Source organism: Equus przewalskii, chromosome 22 (assembly GCF_037783145.1).
Source record: "Equus przewalskii isolate Varuska chromosome 22, EquPr2, whole genome shotgun sequence".
In the NCBI taxonomy this organism is placed as follows: domain Eukaryota; kingdom Metazoa; phylum Chordata; class Mammalia; order Perissodactyla; family Equidae; genus Equus; species Equus przewalskii.
The window spans coordinates 36,474,601-36,490,060 of record NC_091852.1 but is presented as its reverse complement, the minus strand read 5'-3'; the positions used below and the strand labels follow the sequence as shown (position 1 = coordinate 36,490,060).

At 43.5% G+C, this 15,460-nt stretch overlaps 1 protein-coding gene and 1 long non-coding RNA gene across 7 annotated transcripts in view; one reads left to right on the top strand and one right to left on the bottom strand.

Moving 5' to 3' along the window:
• The window catches only part of LOC139078413 (uncharacterized), a 38,978-nt gene extending 24,922 nt beyond the window's left edge, over window positions 1-14,056 (top strand). Inside the window, exons 4-6 of the long non-coding RNA XR_011531346.1 lie at window positions 9,981-10,174; window positions 12,482-12,542; window positions 13,901-14,056. This is a non-coding gene — a long non-coding RNA (uncharacterized lncRNA). The remainder of the gene's footprint in view (window positions 1-9,980; window positions 10,175-12,481; window positions 12,543-13,900) is intronic.
• The window catches only part of ADAMTSL1 (ADAMTS like 1), an 858,582-nt gene that overhangs the window by 116,164 nt on the left and 726,958 nt on the right, over window positions 1-15,460 (bottom strand). For all 6 annotated transcript variants that reach the window (XM_070589758.1, XM_070589759.1, XM_070589760.1 and 3 more), the window contains 3 exons: window positions 7,507-7,686; window positions 2,340-2,493; window positions 339-1,464 (listed from right to left, as the gene is read on the bottom strand). In XM_070589758.1, coding sequence (XP_070445859.1) covers window positions 339-1,464; window positions 2,340-2,493; window positions 7,507-7,686 — 1,460 coding nt within the window. The remainder of the gene's footprint in view (window positions 1-338; window positions 1,465-2,339; window positions 2,494-7,506; window positions 7,687-15,460) is intronic.

Below are 15,460 nucleotides of genomic sequence, written 5' to 3'. Positions count from 1 at the left end.
CTTGGCTTGGAATGACACCTTTCTGCCAAAAGTTCAAAGCTATCTAGAGAGTATCTCATTAATCTCTGGGATCCTATGGGGATTGGGGTGGTTAGGCATTGTTGCTATTACCCTATAAAGATGAGAGCATACAGTGTAGAGAAATTAAATACCTTGTCTCTGCTCTAAGAGTCTATCAGTGCTAAGATAGGGCTTGAAACCCAGGAGGCACCCCTGAGGCCCAGTGCTCTAAGCTCTACCCTTAGAAACACCTTGAAGGAAGAGTGAATTGGGTGCCCTGGTCAAGATGTGGCCCCTTGTCCAGGCTTCTGCCTAGACCAGACAGCTGCAAGCCTCACCTGTCACTGAACTGAACCTCTTCTCCGTTCCTGGCCCAGCTGATGGTAGGCCTCGGGTTGCCTATGGCCTCACAGTGCAGAAGTACACTCAGTGTCCCGCTGGCCAGGGCCACAGTCTGCCCCAGGTGGGTGACCACCTCGGAGGCCGAAAGCTGCTGGGCAGCTGAGATCTTCCGCAAGATGGTGGGCTTGCGGTGTGGCCGGCGGGAGCCGCCCGCAGCCTCCCCAGAGGAGGAGGTCCGGAGAGAGCTGCTGAAGCCAGACACGTGCTTATGAGGAGGGATGGCCACGGGGGGAGTCCTCCGCTCAGACGGCTTGAGGAGCACATCCTGATGCTCCAGGTGGCTGCGGAAGATCTCCTGGGCCAGTTGGGCCACCAGGTGCTTGCTGTAGACATCACGCAGCTCCTCGGGCTGCTGGGACAGGTTCCTGAGGATGTCGTCCAGGCGCTTCTGCTCTGTCACCATGGTGAAAGGCAGGTGCAGGAGGGCCTGCTCAGCATTTTGGTCCTCCTCTGAGGACGTGTTCCTTTCCGTGGAGTCCTGGACCTCCCACGAGGCGAGGAGCTCCCCGGGCCAGCCCCCCTGCTCCAGCAGCCGAGAGACGAGGTCATCATAGCGGCTCCCCGGGTCAGCAGTGATGCCCCGCTTCTCAGCCTTGCTGCCGTTCGAGAAGATCCCGTTCTGGTGTTTGTGGGTCTGCAGGGCCTCCTTAGGGTTGGCCTTCCTCACAGCGAGGGCATCTTCCTCGCTCCTCAGGCTCAAGGGCCGGCCCACCAGCTTCCGGTTGCCTCCAATGAGCTTAATCACAAACTGCTCCCGCGCTGGTCCTGCAGAGCAGGTGTAGATGCCCGCATCAGAGGGCTTGAGGCGGTGGATCTTTAGGTAGCCAAAAGGGGCCACCGTGACGTGGGCGGAGCTGATAAGATGCTGGCCATCTTTTTCCCAGGTGATGAGGGGCTTGCGGAAGCGCCTCGTGGGACAGCGCAGTACCACTGCGGTCTTGGGGAGCAGGTATGCGAATCCCCCCACCACAAAGTGCAGCTTCCTCTGCCTGCGGGTCTGGATGTAGACCTTCCTTGCGGCCGCAATGTGAGGACTGTGCTTTGTGGATGGCCGCCCCGGCCCTGGAATGAATAGAATGAAAGACAAGCCAGACGGATATAGAAAGAGAAGGGGAGAGCAGAGAAGGACAAGAGTGAGATGTAGCGACAAGAGAGGGAAAAGGAGAGAGTGAAGAGAAGACAAAGGGAGGTGGAGGGAGGAAAGGGAGAAGAGGGCAAGAAAGCTTCAGTTTATTTTGGCTGGGGTCTTCTTGTACTGCCTTAGGTTTTAAATGAGGAACTGGTTACCAGCTGTGGACCATCAAGCTGCTGCCACAATCAAAACCCAGAACTAATGAGGTGCAGTGGGGGCAACCTGCTGTCACCCTGCTGGGTCTTTCTACCCCTAGAAGCCGAAATGCAGGGTTCTAGATGGAGGGGGATCCCAGGGAAAAGGCAGGTCCTCTCATTAAAAGGACTTAAAAAAAAATAAGCCAGCATCATAAAAAGAGGCAGAGGACAAAGGGAAGGAGACTGTCTCCCTTTCAGTGTTTACCCTTTGGGTTCTGCAGAGCACCAGGGCCCTAGTGTACGTGGGGAGGGGGCCCAGAAGTGTCAGGACTCTAGGGATTAATATTAAACAGAACAAATCTGTTTAGAGTAGTTTAAAACCCCAGAGTGGATAACATTAGACTTCATTAGTAATATGCTGACTCCAGCTTCCAGATCTCTGTATGCCAGCGAGTGAACTTTGCTCTACCCCCTGCAAACTGTTTTTCCAGTAGGGAAGAGAATTCTGCCTGGCCACGTGTAATTAAGATTCCTTTTCCATCTCCAGCTGAGTTTACCAGCCTGCTGCCTTCCACGGGCAAAGCCCTATTGATTTTGGGTTTAGGGAAGGCTACAGCTGCTTCGATGTGGGGTCCGTCTCCCCATCCCCAAAACTCCAACATACTCACTTGCACAGGTTGCCAGCATACAGGGCCTGATGGATGAAGAGAACGGGAGGGGAGGACACAGGGAGGAATTGACAATCGCTGAGACCCCGGTTTTCAGCACCTTTCGGCAAATGGCACTTCGAGTCTGGGTGCCCTCCCCGCAGCTCGTGGAACACTGGTGGGGAAAGAAAGGCCAAATGCATGTAAATGCGGGAACTAGAGGCTAAGGGGCTTTTGTATGGGCTCTCAAACTCGCCAAAAGATGAGAAAAGTTGCTTGGAAAACAACAGCCACTAGGAGAGAGAGAAAGAGACAAATATTAATTATGAAACAATGTGGGAAGACATGTCCATATTGTCACCACATTCAACTGTCAGATTTTCTACTCTAGGGTTTCCTATAGACATTTTAACTGTTTTTACTTATGTGGTCTGGGCTTTAGAGTTACAGACTCTAAGTCCTGTGTTCACATCTCAGCTCAGTATGACCCTAGTTGGCAAGTTACCTCAACTCTCTGGGTCTGTTTCCACATCTTATACTTATTTTGCAATTAAATTAAATGGGAATTAAAGGAGATAATGTTTTAAATTTCACACACAGAAACGACACTCAATTAATGCTAATTCCTTTCTCCTTCCTTCACAAATAAATTATAATATTTTAATGTCAAGCATCAGATAATTGTTATGCATCTACTTTGTTTGAGGTGGGGTGCTAGATACTATGGAAAAAAGATGTACAAGATGGTTCCTAACCTCAGAGAGCTGTCATCAAATGAGAAGAAAAACATACAAATGCATGGCTAAAATGAAATAGTATATTAGGGAAATAGAAATCAAAACCACAATGAGATACTACTTCATATCCACTAGAATGGCTATCATCAAAAAGATAATAAAAAGTGTTATTATAAGTGAATTAAAGCCTTCATATGTTGCTGGTGGGATTGTAAAATAATACAGTCCTGTTGGAAAACAATTTGATAGTTTACTAAAAAGTTAAACATAAATTTACCATATGACCCACAATTTTACTCCTAGGTATCTACCAAGGAGAGTGAAAACTTACATTCACACAAAGATTTGTATGAGAATGCACATAGCAGCGTTATTCATAATAAACAGAAAGTGGAAACAACTCAAATATCCATCGACTGGTGAATGGATAAACAAAATGTGGTGTATCTATATAATAGAATATTATTCCACCAAAAAGAAACGTTGTTCTGATATGTGCTACAACATGGATAAACCTTGAAAACACTATGCTAAGTTGCATTTTACAGTATGTAAATTTTACCTCAATAAAGCTGTTTAAAGAATTAAATAGTAATAAAAGAAATAAGTAAAAGTATAAAACTAAAAGACAAGTATTATAATATTAATGCTAACAATTCTTGAACGCTTACGGTACACTAGTGATTCCTGGCCTGGGTCTTGAAGACGGGTGGAGTCTGGGGAGGTGTAGGGAACCACGGACAAGCATGGGAGGCAGAGAAATATCCAGAACAAAAGCAGAAGAGTTTAGTGCAAAAGTCCAAGGCAGGCTTGGGGGCAGAGCTAAACCAGTTTGACTGAACAGAGGGACCCAGTTGAAGGTGTCAGGAGTTCAAGAGGTGGTTTGGGGCCAGACGTTAGAGACTTTTAATTTTCAGACGGGAGATTTGGAATTGGTCCATAAAGCAATGAGGAGCCATTAAAGGGAGGAGTGAAATGATGAAAGAGGTGTTTGGAGAAGGTTAATCTGGCAACAGTGTCTGGGAGGGATGGGAGTAGGAGATGAATGGCAAGCAGGGATGTCAGTTAAGGAGGCTGCCACAGTAGTCCAGGCTTGAGATGATAAAGGCCTGAACTGGGGTCATGGCAGTGTGCCAGGTTAACTTGAAAAACGACAGTAAAACCCAAAAAATATTATCTTATATTTTCAATTTCTATGTGCTAACTCATTGAGATGAACTATTCCGTGCAATCTGCTGAGATATACGCCACCTTGAAAGATGTTTAAGATGCAAAAAATGGAAATGAGAATCCAACCCATTGCTCTTGTTCTGTGGTGATTGCGGATTCCAGATTCCACCCATCCATTATTTTATTGTAAATGACAGCACCAAAACCAGGGCTCAGGTGGGATGGAAGTAAGGAGCCTGGAAAATTTAAAAGCAGGGTCATTTGAGTGCCGCCAAGTAGAAAAATAGACTGTGCGTCAGAAGATCAGGCTATGATTTTGGTCAAGTCTAGTTCTTTCTCTAGGTTCAATTTCCACATCTCTAAAATAGGGAAATTAAACTAGAGTAGGGATTTTCAAACCTTGTTCTATAACTATGTTGAGTGATTGATTCAGGGGCTTCTCAGATGAACTGGAGATCCAACCATTGGCTATCTGGGACCCCTACCTGCACTTCAACCAAAACAGCTCTGATTTTATCTCTTTTAGATTTTTGGCTTCCTAGCAACATTTCAGTTGCAAAAGGGTTCTGTGGGTTTAATTTTTAAAAGAACTAGGCTATAAGACCTTCTAAGTTCCTGGTAGCTCTAAAATTGACTACTCTGACTTTAGTTTCTGTTGTATTTTTAGGGGGAAAAAACTTCCATAAAAATATGATTTAAAAATATTTAGTATCCAACTCTTTGGGAAGATGCAAGGGTTTCTTTTTAAAGAAAAGAAGTAAGGCCTTTTGAGAGGTCTTATTCTCAGAATAGAATCTGAAAGCAATTTTATGTGAATTGTCTAAAACTTTGGCTTAATTCTGTCTCTGAGGGATTCTGTGCAGTAACCATGAGATTGAGCCCAGATAGTTGAGGATGAAAAACACCCATAGATCATTAGGTCTTCCTTTCTCCAAGGGGAGCCTTGTGCGGGGTATGGAATGCACGTCTCATTGCAGCCAGAGAGCCAAGGGGAAGGCTGTTAGGATGACAGGGCCAACTGGAGCCTCTGTGAATATCCCCAGGGGCGCTTTTGTATGCCACCAGCTTGAGTTTAACCCTAGTGCATCAGTGATTACTTCCCGCCATTCCCAGCCCCTCTCCAATGTTTGGAATTTCCATTCATCAACCCAGATAACTCAGAACCTACTAACATTCCTTTGATAAGGGCTAACTATTCCTAGTTCCCAAAATGTAACTTCCTCCTCCTAGAAGACTGCCAAAGCCCGTGGGAGGCCTAGGCCATAACCCTGAGTCCAGCCAGTCAAGGTAAGTGCTTTATTCTATTTCTTCTCCTCTTCCTGACGATGAGCAGGGATGGAAGAGAATCATAACAATAATGAATGTTAATTTTGACTAGGCACAAGGTGTTTTATATGCATCATTTAATTTAAGCTTCCTAATAACCATATAAGTGGACACAAGTATTATCTTCAATATTCAAATAAGCAAATTAAGGCCTAGAAAGGTTAAGTAGCCCAAGGTTATATGGCTAGTAAGTGGCAGAGTCAGGATTAGGACCTAAGTTTGCCTTTCTTTGGGTCTGATACTGGTCTAAAGGTCTGTTTTCTTAGTGGGACCCATGGGACCGCAATTCAGCCATCTCCTCTCCTTAGTGCCTGCTCACAGGGGTCCCTCCTTCAAATCTGCAGTCCAGAGAGAATGTTTTCTGAATTCTCTGTGTCCCATGTGCTCAGAGGCCACAAACTCCAGGAACACGGGAAGACAATTATAACACACACAAGTCCCTTCCTCAGCATCCCACTCATGGCAGAGTACCATCAATAGACTTGGGAGTGGAATGCCTTTTACAATATGCCCCTGGGAGGAGGTCTTTATTTAGAGCCACTTACTTGGCAAATACATCAGTGCTCAAATATATCATATTTTTGTTATGACTTTTTCATATATAATACTATACCCCAAATCAACATTCCATGGAGAAATGGTCACTAACGTCTTCATGCATGCACATTACCCATATGCTCCTTCCACATACTTTTGATCCTTTATCCTGCCGAAATAAATCTGATCCTAAAAGATGAACAAATAATCATTCCCCCTTCTGTTCTGAGACATTTGGGGTGAGATACCACCAGAAGGCAATGTTACTGCCAAGTTATAAAACCTATGGTGCTGTGGGTTAACTCTCAGTTGCAAGGCCCTTAGCAGGCACCATCTGATGGAACTCGGCATAGGGTGATAAAATGTGAGGCAAAAGTTCTCAGAATCTAGGTTGAAAGAGATGGCATCTTAATTTTCAGAGGTAGCTCTCCCTTCCGTAGAAGCAAGGATTTCTGTGATATATTTCAATCAGCAGCAGCTGCACCCTATGAGTCATGTGTCATACAGAGAGGGCAATGGGATCAGCAAGGTCAATTCAAATGATGCTTATATGCAGGAAAGGAGAGGGTCTTGCATCTGGTTTTGATGCAGAGATTTTCACTTCAGGCCTAGTGATTCTGTTCTTGGCTAAGTTTGCTTGTGAAGCAGTCCTTTTGGGGGGACTTCTCTATGGAAGACACAGAGGCCTATGAAGCGGGGGAGTTGGAGGCAATTCAAAGAAGGAGTAAGGGCTGAAACAAGTTGAAGCTGGGTGTGAAGGAATTAATTGATGCTAGTGTAGGAACTATTTAGAAAGGTAGGTTAGTTGCGGCTGTATCCCTAACTTAGGAGGTAAGTCAGGAATGGTGAATGCTGATGCAATCATCTCCCCAAATGCAAGGCAAGGGGGCAACTCAGGTTCTCTTGCCAAGAAGTTGTGGAAGTTTTGGAGTCAGGAAGCTGACAGCAAAGAGGCAGGATTTCGTTGGCCTTCTTTTCCTAATAAATCATGTTCCTTATTGTCCAGTAACTTGGAAGAGATGGACTAGAGATGCTTTGCCCTTGCTGAGTAGAGACTAGAAACATCTGGGAGGAGGAGGTGCAGGGAGGTGAGGAAGGCAGGTGTAGAGACAGAGGGAGAAGAACCCAGTGTTCTGAGAAGAATCCAGCACAAGTGAGGCCTGGCTTTGTTCCATGAGGAGTTCGTTTACAATTCCATGCATCCGAATATTAAGTAAAGGCTGGCTGCTTCACTCACGTCCCTGCAGCCTAGTTAAAAGCTAATTACACACTGTAGTATAAATGGTTACTAAAATACTGCTCCATAATGTTTGGAGGATTATTTTGTTCTGTTCTCGCCTTCTGTATGTATGCATTTCTGGTGCTTTCTTTTCCTCCTTACGCCTGTTTTATTATCTCCTTCTGAGGAGCATACATACCTCTGTCCAGTCAGAGAGAAGCCACTCACTGGGACAGTCATCTTTCTTGCAGGCTTGCTGGGAGACAGGTTTTGAGGCTGAACAGAAGGTCTCAGGAAGCTCTAAGAAGCTGCCATCAGCCATGCGCTGTTTGCAAAGAACCTCACGCTTCTGGATGCCCCCTCCGCAGGTCCTGGAACACTGGGGAAGGAAGAGAAAGTCGACCCAACGTAGGACAGTAGAATGTCTGATTGCCAGTTCCTACCATAGCCTTGGCTGACTAAGAGTGAAAAAAGAAAAAAAAAATAGAAAAAGGAGAAAAACCAGAAACCAGCCCAAAGGATTTTGCTTCCTCCCCTTGAAATGAATTTTGTAGCCAGATCTACACCTTCCGCTCTTAGTCTGAAGTATTTAACTAGAGCATCCAGGAATTTCAAGGGCCTTTAAATCTTAGAAAGTTGTTCCTAAACTATGATTTGCAGCCACCCAAGACCACTGGTTTAAAAGGTTAGTATAACAGAGTGTTAAACATATTTACGATCCAGTGAAAATAATCTGTGCTGCTTCCAGAATGAACGAGAGAGAGCTCCTACCATCAGTGTAAATCTGCAGGAATTAATCTGCAGAGAAGGCAGCCCTTTCCCTCTTTCTAAGCATAAACTTCCACCCTACCTTATTGGAGGGGCATTGGATATGAGGCCTGGTTTTCTGCAGAACTGCCCTAGAACACTTTTCTTGTAGGATTGGTGATTTCTTAGGGCAGTGGGAACAAAAGCCACTGAAATTTGGGATACAAGAAAAATAGCCTCATTTCACTGGTTTTCAGTGAGACCCCAATCAAACACATTGTTTGCATGTAAGTTAATAGTTCTAATCCAGTTGCATCAGGGGAGAGAGAGGCTCCCTGTGGCACAGACTGCTGGCTGTTACTCCAAGCATTTGTCCCCTCCCTTGCAATAGCAAAGGAATCTCCATTTTCCAGCTGGGCACATGACTTTTCAGCCTATGGCCTATACTTGCTGACCTCCCTTGAAGGTAGGCATGGCCACGTGACTAAGCGCTGACCAATGGGATACACATGGAAGGGTTGTGTGCAGCAATTTCAGGGAAACACCCAGAGAGAGTGTGGCATTTTCCCTTCTCTTTCTCCTTGTTGGCTGGAATGTGAACACGGATGTCTAAAATTTAATCTTCCATCTTGGACAGTGACAGGCAAAAAGATGGAAGCAGCCTTTCTTCCAGATTATGAAGCCACCATACCCAACCCTGGATGGCCTGTTTTTAAGTGAGAGAGAAATACTTTTCTCTTTTATTTAAGCCATTGTGACTTTGGGTTTTCTGTTACTTCCAGTCAGATCTAACCCTAGCGAATCTATGAACCTATGACTATTCTGTGATGGGGATATTTTACTGTAAAAACTCTAAGGAGTGCTCTGCTTTCTTCAAGAATAGCCCATTTTCTTTCCCCTGCTGCTCTTGGTTCACCGGGCTCGCTGGGAAATCAGGCCTGGTTGTAGAAAGCATGAGCGTTTGTGCTGAAGGAGCTGCTCCTGCTACAGCAGTGGTCTCTCAGAACTCGTGGGGGTCTGTGCTCAGAACTGCAAGGGGGAATTGTGCCCACAGTCAAGATAGGATGGTGATATAGTGTCCTTGGATGCAGTCAGAACACTGCTGTGGCCCAGCTGTCACCTCTAACTCAGTGGTCCCAACCCTGGATGTACTTTAAAATCACCTGGGAGCTTTTAAAAAGCACCGAGGCCTGGTTCTCCTCTCAGATCCATTAAATCAGCAACTCTGGGAGGTGGGTCCCAGACATCAGTCTTTTGACTTAAAAAAATGTTTTTTAAACATTGCAGGTAATTCTGTGCAACCAGGATGAGAACCATTGCTCTAAATGAATGCTTCTTCACCATTTCCAATGGGAATAAAATAAACGTGGGGCTGAAAACGTGGGAGCCAGAGAGGCCTCTGTTAGAACCAGGGGATGTTGGACCCCCCCTGAGCAAGCATGCCCTTTGCAGTTGTGAATGTCTTGAGGTCACAGAGCTCCTGGATAAGGAAGTCATAAAAGCTATCCACCTTGTCTAGTTAGGGCTTTTAACTCTAGAGCCTTTCAAACCATCCAAACCAGTGGTGAACGACCTTTATTTGCAATTTAAATTTTAAAAACTTGGAATGAAAATAACCTTATTGAGTCTCATGGGAAAAAATGTATTTTCTTATGACTGGATTCAACTGCCTACCCATGGAGTAAAAGAAGGCTGATGATAAAGATGGAACCACCGTATGAGGTAGGTTTTATCCCCACTCTACAGATAAAGGAGCTGAGGCTAGAGAGGTGAAGTGACTCAACTAAGGCCCCAAAGGGGCCAGAACTGGTTTATTCCCATTCCATGCAATATTCCCCAAGCTCCTAATGAGCACCTGCTCTGGGCTGGGAGTGCTGGACACTGGAGAGCCAGTCTAAGCTCAGCTTCTCTTCCCTGTGGTTGCAGGAACTCCTCTCGGCTTCAGTGGAGGGTACTCTGACTGCTGCTTCATGCTGAAGACCCCAGGCCTTATAAGCACCAAGCCTGCCAAGAGCTTGGTCTCTCCCCGTCTCCCTACTAGAGGGGCGTGCTTCACAATGCAATCCTCAGCCTCCACTCTGTGACCATCTCTGACCCACCTGAGCCGGCCCATGATCCAGGTTGGGGACTAACATTCTAAAATAGTTCATTTACATTGTGGCAGCCCTGGAAATGTTTTCTCCCTAGACTCTTTGATTTCTCAGCTGAAAGGCTACATTTGAACGTGGCTGCTAGGCTATGCCATGAAGTTGGGTGGGTAGGTAGAGTACTGCAATTGTTACTCATTACAGATCAAAACAGTTCCTTCCAAAAGCCTGTCTCGTATGTCATTTAGCCTTAATGAAGGAAAAATCTATGGCCTCAGAGCTAGTGATTCAAGCTGTAAGTGGCCCACGTCTTCAGCTTCTCTGGCTCATTTCAGTGACTCTTTGACCTTCATTTTTCGGAGAAGCAAACTTTTCTTTTAGTTCTTGTTTACTAGCAGTTCAATAAACTCTTTAAGGATTTTGCTTCTTTAATGCATTTTCTACCCACACCGCCAAGCACAGTGCTTTTTTTGTGAATGTAAATTCTCAATAAATATTTGTGGAGTTGAATTAAAGTTGGTGGTTGGGGGAAATTTAAATTGGTGGCTAAGAATTCCATTTATTTAGAAAAACCCTTCTTATTACTATGGACAGCTAAGGTTTTAAATTTGGTTTTATAGTCTTTTGCATGACTTCTTGGGTTCAGCCTTCTCTTATTTCTGTCAAATTCTCAGTTCTAACCAATGAGGTATTCTCTCATTAGATTAGTTATAACTTTTATTGTTCAGTCCTTCTTCAGAACTCTTATAACTAGACAACTAACCACGTGGATTATTGATTCCTAAGGATTTGCCAGACTTAAGGGCTGTGGTCTCCACAATTGTTTCCATTCTATGAATTATTAAAATTTTCATGAACTTAATGTAATTTTGTTCAAATCATAATTGTCTGAAAAAAAAAGTTGATGCTGATGAGTCAAAAATTTAAATCTTAAGCTCTGATCATTCCCTCTGCCGACTCAACATGTCCACTTAAATGCAAACAGGCACTTTGACCTAAATATGTTCAAAATGGAACTTTGATTCTGCCCCTCCAACCTCACCCCAAATCTGCTCTCCTCTCAGTCTTCCTCATGCATTTAATGGTGCCATCTTCAAGACAAAAATTTAGGGAAGGTCCTTGAGTTTTTCCTTTTTCTCACCACCTCTTCCCTGACACTCAATCCATGAGCAAATACTTTCAGATTTGCCTCCAAAATAAATAAGCCTTACCTCCACAATAAATAATAAATTAGGATACCATCATCTCTTGCTTAGACTACTGCAAAGCTTCCTAACCATTTTCCCAGTTTCTAGTTTTCTCGGTTAGGTCCTAGAAAGCTAGAGAGGGCTACTCAATTTGAAGACAGTTCCTCTCTCCTTCTGATGGCCTGCTGAGAACTCCATTGATTTACCACAACTAGAAGACAGAGGGTAGGTTCTAAATAGGTCAGCCTCCTGGGACACAAGAGGAGAAGGCAGAGAATGGATCTATAGGAGCACTGGAAGATATTCAGCATATCATCTTACTCCCCTACAATCTATTCTCCACGCAATAGCAAGAGTGATGTTTTCAAAGCATAAATCAGATCATATAATTCCCATGCTTAAAACCTTTCAAAGGCCTCCTCTGGTGATTACAATAAAATCCCAACTCCTCTAACTTTGATCTGCAAAGCTCTACATGTTCTGGTCCCTGCCCCAGGGGAAATTTGAGATTGTCTAACTCAAATCCTTCCAACTTCATTCATTTATTCAACACAAATTTATTAAATACCAATCATGGACCAAGCATGGTTCTAGCTTCTAGGAGTGAACAAGAGAAGCCTCACATGCCACTGCAATCTCATCTCATAAAACTCTCTCCTTTCCCTGCATATTCCAGCCACACTGCTTTTTTGTATTGTTTCTCCCACAGGAAGGACATTTGCACTTGCTCTTATCTCTAGTTAGAACACTCTTCTCTTACATATTCATGTGGCTGAGTCTTTCTAATAATTCAGGTTCAATTCCAGTCTCACCTGATTGGAGAGGCCATCTCTAACCTCCCAGCTAGGTTAGCCAAAGCAGTCTCTATCCTATTAACCTCATTTTATTTTATTTTTAAAATAGTGATTTAAATAGCTCTCATTCTTTTCAGAAATTATCGTTCACTAGACTATTCATTCTATGAAGGAGGAGATTTTGCTTCTCTTGTTGCTCATGTTAAGTGTTTGAGAATTGCATTCAAAACTCCCCACTATGAAATTGTTACATTTTTAATAAGAGACCTTAAGAGTGGATGACTCCATGTCTAGTTTTTTTCTTCCACATCCTCTCTCTTGTTTTTTCTTTTAAAATTAATGATTTGTTTTTTTCCCAGTAAAGAAGTGGTCAGGATATGAGCTGAACAGTAGAGTGACATTTTGTGACTGATGCTGGAGGTATGTGACATTTTGGTACGATCCATAAATATGTACACTGTAGTGAAAACGCAGTGTATTTTCCTGTGAGACAAGGAATGGCCGATTCATAAAATCATTATCCTCTAAACCTCACAATGACATCAAACCACTGTTCTTCCAATTCTCAGATTATAATTCACAGTCAAATTCCCCATGGGTTCTATTGAGTTTGTCAGGCGCAAAGAACATACCCCTGAAGTTTCTGTTAGCTATGACTGACATTTTAGACACTTCACTAGTGATGTCAGAAATGTGTTAGGAAATTCTCAATGCCCAGAAGATAAAATCTAGACTCCTGAGAAAGTCCTTCAGGTCCCTCACATCTAACCTGCATTGAGCTTCCCAGATAGTCTCCTTGCCAGCCTGCCCTGGGCCAGTGTATTAGCTACAATGGACAATTTGCCCATCCCTGGGCACAGAGATGCTCTCTGTTCAGGCCTTTGATCGTGGTGTTTACTCTGTGAGCAATGCTCTTCCCCTCCTTGCTCATCTAGAAACTTCCAAGACATCCTTAAAGACCCAGCTCAAAGGCCACTTCTTCACTAAAGCCTCCTCTAACCCCTCTGCCTCACAGTGAATGAATCACCTCCCATCTCACCTTGACTTTGGAAGGCACTGCATCTCTCCTATAAGGACTAGTCGATCATGTGCCTGCTATTTCCCTCCACCTCCCCGCATGAATGCAGGATTGTGCATCTTTTGAGGAAAGGGGATGTACTCATCTTTCTATTCCCCAGTGCCTAGTATACCATCTGGCAAAAAGCATACACTTCATAAATGTTTGCTGGATTGATGATTGGATGAACAAAAGCGCCCAAAATCCAGATGTTTAAAAGATGTAAAACCAACATCCAGCAGATGGGCTGAACACCCACCTCTTATCAGGCTATTTTATCATTAGCCAGAAGCTGCTTCTAAGTCAGTCAGCAGTGGGTTCCAGCCAGTGGCAGTGTGTGCTCTGACCCTCCAGGTATGGTAGATAGCCATCCTGCTGAACTAATATTGTCAGGAGTATTTGTCAGGGTTTCTTAAGAGCTTGTCTCGTCTTTGCTCAAAAAGTTTCCCTGGTGTGTTTACATTGATGAAAAGGTGTTTTTAGAAAACATTTAAAATTGGAGAAGATGAAATTTCAAATTAATAAAGGTTCCAAAGTCTGTGAGGACTTCATGAACATGTCAAAATTACCTGGTGAACCTGACAGTTTGGAAGGGAGAGGCAGAATGCAAAGAACACAGTTTTCTATTTATTTATGTATTTTTTTGCTGAGAAAGATTGTCCCTGAGCTAACATCTGTGCCAATCTTCCTTCATTTTTTCATATGTGGGACACTGCCACAGCATGAGTGGTGTAGGTCTGCGCCCAGGATCCAAACCCACAAACCTCAGGCCACCGAAGCACATGATCTTAACCACCATCCCATTGGGCCAGCCCCAAGAATATAATTTTTTTAAAGGAACAACAAGAGAAAATTAATAAAATTAAATGAAAAATGATTGCCTTTGTGAGTCATCATTTAAAAGAATATTGTGGTATGAAGAGGTCTATCTTTCATAAGGGGTATTTATTTTTAAATATATACCATAAACAGAATAAATAACAAAAAATAGTATTTATATTGCTTATCCTAGCTGCCATACATGTTTCATTATATAAGATCATGAATTCCTTTGTTTTATAAGAAAAGTAAAAATTATACAAGAAGGAGAACACTTAAAAGTTATGTTCCTATAGAAAAATACAGTGGCTCAAGTGTTGTGTGTTTTTAGAGATTTTTCCCAAGATCAGCACATTAATAAATTCTGCTCGTATGGACACTTTTGGTTTCATCTCGGTAGTTTAATTTACTGAGAGCTGAGCTCATTTTCTTGGGACCTCAAGACATATATTGAGCCCAACAAAATAATGTTTATGTTCTATTTCCGAGGTCAACTTTCCAGTTTTAACATAATGTGCTCTGCTTATAGCTTCTAACTCATTTCATTGATTTATTCATTCACTCATTCATTCTTTCATCAAACATTTATTCAGTACTTACTGAGTGCCAGGCACTGTATTAGGTGCTGGGGATTAAGATGATTAATAAATGGTTACTATACCCCAAGTATTTGCAGTGCAGTCAGGAAGAAAAAATGACTGTCAAATATGATCAGTTCACAAAGAGACAATATAGAGGAGAGCACAATTCAGTCTTTCCAGAAAATTTGGGAAGGCTCTACAGAGGAAATGACACTGCAGGGGCTGGCCAGGGAGATAAGGAGGGTTGGAGCATCAGATTATGTGTGCAGAGACCAGGCTATGAAGGGCATGGCATGTTAAATAACTCTGAGAAGCCCTGAGAAAAATGGAGCACAGGCTTCATGGGGAACGGTAGTTGGGAAATGAGACTGAGAAGCCAGATGAGGGGCAGACAGTAAAGGGATTTAGACATAATTTGAACTTAATCTTAAGACCCTGGGGTGTCATTAAGGGTTTTAAAGTAGGCGGTAACATGATCTAATTTGCATAAAATGACTCAGGCGGCACAAACCAATGGGTCCCAAAGACTACTGCCCTGTGAGATGCTAATAGGTATACCATGGGAAAAGGGCTTCCTGGTCAAAAAAAGTCTAAATAACACTGTATACCTCAGACCTATTTGGGGGTTCTCAGCACATATTACTATTTTAAGGGCTCAACAGATGGCCTGTAGTAAAGAAACATCAATACCAGGTTGGGAAACACTGGATGAGAGTTAAGCCAGACAACACAGGGAGACCAAGTAAAGGCTGTAATGGTTTGCTTAGTTGTGAGGACTGGAACCAACACAATGGGAGAAGGATTAGAAAGGAAGAGAGCAGTTGGTGTTGGTGAGAATATAGGAGGTAGAATCAACCAGATCCAGGTGTTGGCTGAGTGTG